The sequence below is a fragment of the Physeter macrocephalus genome, unplaced genomic scaffold, assembly GCF_002837175.3.
Source record: "Physeter macrocephalus isolate SW-GA unplaced genomic scaffold, ASM283717v5 random_2414, whole genome shotgun sequence".
Taxonomy (NCBI): Eukaryota; Metazoa; Chordata; class Mammalia; order Artiodactyla; family Physeteridae; genus Physeter; species Physeter macrocephalus.
Genome location: NW_021147700.1, coordinates 3,125 through 11,904, shown reverse-complemented (window position 1 = coordinate 11,904; position 8,780 = coordinate 3,125). Strand labels below are relative to the sequence as shown.

The 8,780-nt window shown below is 49.4% G+C and overlaps 1 protein-coding gene across 1 annotated transcript; it reads left to right on the top strand.

Annotated features, from left to right (window-relative positions):
• The first annotated feature begins 396 nt into the window (after positions 1–396).
• Positions 397–7,071, top strand: LOC102973398 (prostaglandin F2 receptor negative regulator). The gene is made up of 3 exons (XM_007119387.2): positions 397–501; positions 4,817–5,122; positions 6,602–7,071. Exons 2-3 carry the CDS (start codon positions 4,822–4,824, stop codon positions 6,766–6,768), a joined length of 468 nt encoding a protein of 155 aa, XP_007119449.2. The 5' UTR covers positions 397–501; positions 4,817–4,821; the 3' UTR covers positions 6,769–7,071.
• Positions 7,072–8,780: the final 1,709 nt, after the last annotated feature.

Sequence of the window (8,780 nt, the reverse complement as noted above, 5' to 3'; positions counted from 1 at the left end):
TAGCAGGGCCCGTCACCAGCACCCAACACAATGAGGCTGCTCACTCTTTCGGGACCAAAAGCGTCCCTGATTTAGTCCTGAACCCTCTGGCCTCTGAGCCACTCTGGCCTGGAAGTGAACCATGTGCAGCCAGAAACAGCCCAGGCTGTACCAGGATGGGAGGTGGGTGGCCTTCAAATGAGACCATGGTTGTAATCTTAAGATGAAGCTCATATACTTAATGCACATGTCTCTCTGAATAGAAGGAAAGCAATCTTAGGACACCTATTTTGTGAATTTCTAGCTCAGTTCCAAGGAAGGGGATCCCACATTTAGATGCCCATTTGCACACCAAGAACAGGATTTAAACAGAAGTGTGAAAGAGAATCATGAGGTGGCATTGCTTTCTTCCAGGTCCTATATTTAATGCCTCTGTGCACTCGGACGCGCCATCAGTCATCCGGGGAGATCTCATCAAATTGTTTTGTATCATCACTGTTGAAGGAGCAGCCCTGGATCCAGGTACTTCTGTCCATCCTTCCCCTTCCCCGTATTTCTTTTTGTAAGTGTTTCTCATATCATCCCCACTATGTTACACAGATGTGGAGGTCAGGGATTGGATTGGCTTTTTATTCCCAAACTGCCTAGCTCGGCAGTATTCAGTAGGTGTTTAATAAGGATGTGTTGAATGGATGCAACTATCTGTTTGACGATTTGGAAACACAACCAGACATTTGAATGTGTGATCTAGTGGCCACTTCAGGGGCTGATTCAAGCTCGTTTGCAACCCACTGGCAGAGTCCGGCTCCCTCGCTTTTTGTCTTTCATTCAGCTATTTATTGAACTCTTACAAACAGGTGCTGTTCTAGTTGCTGGAAATAGAGGAGTGATCAAAATGCACCATGTCTGCCCTCATGGAGCTTGCAGCCTAGTTAAGGAGACAAACAAGGAAGAAATCACGATATGATATAATATCAGATAGCGATTAACACTCTGAAGAAATACAGAGCAGAGGAAATGAGTAGCAAGTAACCGCGGGGAGCTATTGTAGTTTAAATTCTTAGGAAATCTTTGTAAATCTTTTCTTTGCAGAGAATACTAGTACTGCCAACAGGATACCTAACAGTTGTGGGCCAGCAGCCTTACACTTTTTCTGCTTGGCCCCCTCAGTACCCGGTGCTGTTCTTCTCACTCGTAGACCCTCAGGGTTTGAAAGAACATTAAATGCATGTAGGTGTGTCTCTGTGGCCGAGCAGGACTGTACCCATCTCTGCCTTCTCCTAAGGAGCCCGTGGAGACCCTGACTCACTGCCTGGGGGATGCCCACGCTCTGACCTTGGGTGTCTTTGTACTGTCCACCCCATCACAAGCAGAGCCATGGCCTCACACAGATTTGCGCCTCAAAAAGGCCAAATTGTGCAGGGTTCACTAAGTTCTGTGCAGAGACCACTGGATGTGTGGCCCTGGGGTGGAAACTGGAAGCAGGTCTTCATTCTGTGTTAAGGGCAGGCTGTCAGCGAAGTGAGGGTGGGCTGTATTGGCTCTGGCGTGACCAACAGGAGAGGGGCTCGGGCCACCACCCCCTGAGGTCTGGCTACTGCAGGGACTCCAGCTGAAGGTTCAGGTGCGGCTAGTTCAGGGTCAGCAAACCTTTTCTGTAAAGGGCCCAGGTAGAAAGTATTTTTGGCTCTGTGGGCCAGATGATCTCTACAGCAACTACTCTACTCTGCTGTTGTAGAGGGAAAGCAGCAGAAGAGAGCAATGTAAACAGATGGGCCTGGCTGTGTCCCAGTGAAACTTTATTTACGAAAACAGGTGGTAGGCTGGATTGGACCCGCAGGCTGTAGTTTACTGACCCCTGGATGAGTTGATTGATACCGAAATTGACTCTCATAGGGGACTTGAATGTGGTTGAGCTTTAGAGGTGGGAAAAAGGAGAAGAGTTTGTGGAAGATGTAAGGAAAGGAAAAGAAAAAAACGCATCCGAAGCAACAGAGGGGTCAGCTCTGTCCTGGGGGTTAGGAAGGAGGAGCCTAGGTCTTGATTGAGCCACCACATCTGTGGAGACTGCCAGGAAGTGGGGGTGGGCGGGGAGATCCTTTTCAAAAGTTGCAATAATGTAATACCATTTTTACCCTTAAAGCTCATTTATAAAAAAAATTTTTTTTAATGTAAAAAGCTCATTTATAGAGATATGCAAAAATAAATCATTTAAATGCTCTTTCTCAGTAAATTGATGGGTCACCAACTGTGCCCTTAATATAAGTCTTTTCCTCCAGCGTAATTGCAAAAGCTATAGGTAGCTGTTATCTTGCAGATCACAATTTTCCAGAACTTTGCACTCTTAGACTGCATGGGTGGAAGATTCTGAATAATTAAACACAGGTCGTAATTTCGTTTTTCCTCTCGCATCTTGTGGGCTGTGAAGGAATTCTCTTCCGGAAAGGACATGTGGCCCAAGTGGGCCGAGTGCCAAGGCAGGGGGAGGGGTAGGGGGAGACCACGGCCCTTTAGAGGTGGTGTCTTAGGTCAGGTTCCCTAGAAGCAAAGCCTGAGACAAGCGTGTGAGTGATTAATTGAAGATGTGCCCTCAGGAGGAAACGATGAGGGAGTGAGGGCATCAGGATAGAGCAGGGAAGGAAGCCAGGCAAAGATCTTCAAAACAAGTCTAACTCCCTGTGGGGAGCTCCAGAACATGGGTTGCACCACAGAGTGTGACCTCCTTGAGCTAAGGGACTGGGCTTTTAGATCCCCCGCACCCCAATTTGTCAGTCATTGTCCACAGTGAATGGCTGGGGGCGGTAGTGTTTCTTCACCTCCGGGGGTGGCTCTCCCGGAAGTGGCTTCTGTCAGCTAAGGCCAGCCCTCTGGAGAAGGGTGCCGGTGTGAGAGCTTAGCAGCCTGCACCTGCAGTATCTGGGGGCCCAGCGCTCCAGCTGTTTGGGGCGGAGCACCAGGGGCATCTGCTGCAGGCGGCAGTATCCTTCCTGTTACAGCATCTCTTAGTACAGAACGTGTATGTTGAACTGTGGCAGTAAGGATGTTCATGGCGGCCAACTTTTATTGAGTGCTTACTATATACCAGGTGCCGTTCTAAGCATTTTATAAAGCTAACTAACTATGGGTGCTGTTGTAATTTCCTTTTCCAGATAAGGCAACTAAGTCACAGTGAACTTAAGTGACTCACCCAGGTCACTAGGCTAACAAGAGCCAGTGCTGGGATTCTAGCCCGGGTAGCCTGACCCTGCAGCCTGGCCACCGCACTGTACGGCACAGCGGGACTGGGGTTAGAGTCTGGACACAAGTAATGGGGACACAGCTGTGACTCTTTGCCTTCAGTAACCACCCGGCGCCTGCAGGTGACAGCAACACTGAGCTAGTTTTCACTGAGGACCTGGGAGTGATCTGGGGGCCCACTCTGCCTGGGCACTGTGAGGGTGTGAGGGCGTTGACCGCACTGCCCTCTGCCTCCAGGGTGTTGGTCTTCTTGCAAGAGATGACCTTCAGCCTCAGAAGATCAAATGTTGTGCTCAAGGGCCACAGTGGGTCGATGGGGAGGAAAAAATGATATTTTGGTGCATCAGAGTAGAGGGCTGACATCACATACGTAGAGATGAGATTTGCCTGTGGCCCTTAACATTTTTAGACTGAGTTGAAAAGGAATTATCAATTGAATAATTTTTTAGAAATTCTTGCTTTGGGGGAATTCCCTGGCTGTCCGGTGGTTAGGACTCCACATTTCCACTGCAGGGTTTGATCCCTGGCTGGGGAACTAAGATCCCGCAAGCCATGTGGCGTGGCCACAAAAAAAATTCTTGCTTCTAGTTTTGCTTATATTCTTTTTTAATGCGTAAGAATCTGAATATAATTTATTTGCCTTATAATGTGCTTTTTGAGGCTATTAGTGTATTTTTACTAAATGGTTGTTACTTTTTATTAAACGAAAATTATGTTATTTAACATGTGTATAGAAAGCCCCATCAAGTTCATGTAAGATAAAGCAGTGTTTGTGGCCTCCCAGTCCTTTCTTGCCTGCTGGGTGACTCTCAGACCTCACACAGCTGGTATCACTTGGTAGCAGTCAAAAGAAGAGGTCAGGGGTTTAGGATGTGCACTCGATTTCCATATTCTATGAGAACTACCATTTGTGCCAAAGCCGTCTTTCTCTTATGCCCATATTAATTTATGTGAGGCTTAATTTTGCAGAGTACTTTACGATTCCGCAGCATTACTCTCTGGGACTGTTAAACTGTGTTCAATTTTCTCAGCTTGACATTTTTTTCCTCTTGTTTTGAACTTAAGCACTTCAGGGGGAAAAAAAATCACAGCGAACAATAAAATCTAAACTGTTTACAACTCTCCATTTTGTACGATTCACTTTATGTCCATGTCATTCCTTACGACTTTCGTGTCCTTCCTGTCGTGGGTTCTTCTGCCTGAAATGCCAAAGGACTCTGCTTTCTTTGGGAGACAGAGCGTTCGATGTCACCACATACCAGCCTTTCATCCCGTGTTCTCTGGAGGAGACAGTTTGGGGCTGTGCTCCTTCAGCTGGGTAGTGGCAGTGGCGTGGTGAAGAGGGTGCATTCTGGAGCTAGACTCCTGGGTTAAGCCACGCGCTCTGTGACCTCCTTGCTGTGTGACCTCAGTTATTTGGTCCCACCGTAGAGTGGGAAGTGTGACAGTACCTTCATCATGGGGTGTTGCTGAGAGGATTCAGGGAGACCCAAGGCATATAGAGCCATGCTGGCCCACAGTCAGGTTACAGGCATGTTAGCCGTACTTGGTACTTCTGCCTGTGGCACTGACCCCAGCGTTTTGGCTTGGTCATCCATAGACGACATGGCCTTTGACGTGGCCTGGTTTGCGGTGCACTCCTTTGGCCTGGACAAGGCTCCCGTCCTCCTGTCGTCCCTGGATCGGAAGGGGATTGTGAACACGGCCCAGAGGGACTGGAAGAGCGGCCTCAGCCTGGAGCGCGTGAGCGTGCTAGAGTTCTTGCTGCAAGTGCATGGCTCCGAGGACCAGGACTTTGGCAACTACTACTGTTCCGTGACTCCGTGGGTGAAGTCACCCACCGGTTCCTGGCAGAAAGAGGCAGAGATCCAGTCCAAGCCCATCTTTATAACTGTGAAGATGGATGGTAAGAATGACACGCAAATAACCCTCTTGGTGTTTGGGGAATGTCTTCTCTCCGTGCTCTGCTGCCGCTGACGGGATCCAGGTTCCCACCCTTTGAGGAATGTGCCTGCTTTCTCTCTAGCCTGGCCTGGGCCTGTACCCAGAAAGAGCACACACAGCCCTTGCTGTTTCCCAGTTTTGGTATCGTGTGTGCTGGAGCTACCACTGGGAAATGATTTTTAAGACTTACTGGAAAGATTTTCGATGCTTTCTCTAAATTCTGTACACACCCACTTTGCTGTGTCCTCGGGTTGGCACGGATTCTGCCAGGCAGGGGCAGAGACCAGATCAAGAGAGTGCGTCCAGGTCTCTAGGAGGGGCTGCAAGTGGGTTCCTGCCCCTCTTGTCCTCCTACTGGTTCTGCTTCTTGGTAAAGGGGGTTCCTCCTGGATGGGAGGGGGAGCTCCCAGCCTTGTTGGCCCACACTGACCACCACAGTCAGCCTAAAGCGCCATGGTCAGCGGGCCCCCTTGCCACCCCTCTGCTCCCTGGCCTCTCAGAGTGTGGGCAGTTGTCCCTTGGTTAATGAGAAACGTGTCTTCTCTGCAAAAAGTGTCAGAGTAAATGTTAACTGAAAACACTCATGGAGAGAATTCAAGTCCAGGTGCCACCAAGGATTAAGTAGGAGCCTTTGAGTGTGTTACCCTGATGATGTGTCAGTTTGGCGGAGACTGGAATTGGAACCCCAGCTCTTCCACAGGTGACTTAGCCTTTCTAATCCTTCGTTTCCTCTCTTGTTAAATGGGATAATAATCTCTCCTGGGGCTGTTGTATTAAATGTCAGGCAAACAACCACAGTGCCAGCCTCCACCCAAGGCGTGCTGGTACTTTGGGGGATGGGGACGTGGGATTTGAGGGTGTGGGATCTAAACAGTGTCTTGCATTCCTGCAACTTAGTCATTTATACCATATTTGCCTCTTAGAAATGTCTTGCTTGCAGTAACTCCATATGAAAACCCAGATTTACTAAACAAGTAGGGAGTGATTATTCACTTTGCTAGATAATTTACTATAGTGTTACTTAAAATAGATCCCCTAGTACACTTCAGTTATCTGATGCATAGAATTGATTTATGTATGGTTTTTTTAAGGATGCATCTGCTGCCGAATGTGTGGTGCCCTTATACTGACTTTTAAAAATCAATCTCCTGCCAAAGCCCTAAAAAGCAAGTTGACATTCAAAGACATTGAAGGAGAATCTTTTTTTTTCTGGCTCTCTGCTGCCTTCCTGCACAGAACTGGGTGGGGAGACATTTGCTCATTTTTTGGACACGTATGGCCAAGCTGCTCTTGTCTCAAGCACCATGCCAGGTGCTGGGTACAGCATGCGTGAGGTCAGATCCCTGGTGGAGACGCCGTGGCAATGGAGAGGGGAGGCGGCGGTCTTCTCCGAGGCCCTCGTCGCATCACTGACCCGTTCCCTCTGGTCTTTCCCTCCCAGTGTTGAACGCCTTCAAGTACCCGCTGCTGATCGGCGTCGGCCTGTCCACGGTCATCGGGCTCCTGTCCTGCCTCATCGGGTACTGCAGTTCGCACTGGTGCTGTAAGAAGGAGGTCCAGGAGACCAGGCGGGAGCGCCGCAGGCTCATGTCCATGGAGATGGACTAGCCGGTGCCGGGAAAGGCCGGGACGCAGGGATGGTCGAGGAGCAGTTTGGGCGAGAAGAGGACAGTGATCTTTTAACGTGATGTGTGTTACACTAAAAACCAGTCCTCTCTAATCTCAGGTGGGACTCGGCGCTCTCTCTTTTCTGCATGTCAAGTTCTGAGCGCAGACATGTTTACCAGCACACGGCTCTTCTTCCCACGGCACTTTCTGATAGAACAATCGAGTGTGTGTTTTCCCGACGGCGGCTTTTTAATGGTTAACCTCTGTCTAATTTTTTTCTCCTACTGGTTTATAGATCTCTGGCTTGTGTGTGTTTCTGCCTTTTGTTTCGAGGGGTTGCGGTGAGGAAGGGGTGAAGGCGTTCAGAGTTCTTTGTCTCGGGTGAGAACGGAAGGGCCCGCTTGAGAGCCGGCTTCTGAATTGGAGGCACGTGCTGAGAGAGCTGCTAAAGGCGACCCTCCACCCCTGCCGAGGGACAACACAGACCAGTGCCGAAGGCTAATTTGTGGCTTTTACTACCCTCCCCCACCCCCTATTTTCAGGGGGTTTAGACCACATTTGAAATCTAAACCTGCAGTCCGTAACTTCCTGTCGAGCCCAAATGCATTTTGTTCTGTTTTGGTTGTTTGCTTCTCTGCCCCCTTTCCATTTCTTTCGTATCTGCTTTATGTGCGAGTGCTGAAATGGCCCTGGAATTGAGAATTTGGCTCTCCACCAAGCACCTTATCTTGCCACCTTAGCCTTAAGAATGCGTATGAAGAAAAATGCACAGCCACTTCTGTCCAGGGCAGTAAGAAGGCCTGCAAGGAAGAGGAGGTTGGGGACAAGGAAAGGAACAGACAGTCACTTCCGTAGTTCAGAGGCCACCGTGCCTCACGGGGCCCTGGGGATTGCAGAAGGGGGATCCTGGGAGTTAGATGTCTGGAGCTCGTGCCCTGAGGGTCAGTGGTGCCAGGGGTGTGTCAGGCGGAAGAAGCCACCTCTATTCTCTGTCCCGCCCTTTGTGAGAGGCAAAGGCCTTGTGGGTCTGCAGGGGGAACCACGGACAACCCGTATCCTTCGTGGGCTGCGTGGGCTCCTTAATGTGGAGGTGAATTGCTGCTTGCAAGACTGACTTCACGGAATCAGAAATTACCTGGAAGAGCCATGCATTTTCTATGACCTTTTCAGTCCTTCAAGTCTTTTTAAAATCCCCTGCAGGGGGTTAGTGAGAAAGGGTATACTTTGTGGTATGTTTGCTTTCCTATTAGGAAAACAAAGGAAACCGAGCAATTTATATTGCCATGTGAACAGCCTACAAAGTAGATCTGAGAGCAGTCCGTTTTGCCTGATCACTCATACCAGGAGAAGGACAACGGACCCAAAGAGATCTTCCGCTCCCCGAAGTGTCTCCCCCTGCACAGCGCTGGCTTTTCGGAAGCATTCCAGTGGGGTTTCCTGAGGCTCACTGGTGACTCACGCCCCACATTGCAATCCTCTGTGCTTTTATCCTGGCTCTGAAGGATCTAATACTGCTCTGTCTTCCAAAGGGGAAAAAGATTCGTTTGTTTTGAGCAATAAAGTAATACAAAATGATGGCCATTCACGTGCGGCTCTTTGTCACAATGGGCCAGACAGCCAACTCCTCGGGCTCATCATCTTCCCCTTCACTTCCCTCCCTCTGTCACCCACGATTCGTTCTGCACTTACCACCAAATCACCCCCAGGAGGCAAGTTTCCACCTATTTTTTTCCTTTTGGTTTTGCCCACAGGGGGGACCACTCACGTGATAGAAACTAGATTTTGCACTAATGGTAGCAGCACAAATGAATTCCAGGCCTAGCACCTGTGGCGGGAAGACGGGCAGCAGGTCCGGCCCACCAGAGCACGGATGACTAGAGGAAGGGAAGGAGGCCTTGATAGCACTAGATTTGGGTGTTTCCTGCATGCCATTTCCTAACTGGGCCGCTCCAGAGGAGGTGGGTCACAGGTGATTGTGCAAACAGGAAATAGAAACAGGTGCTGTGTTAGGA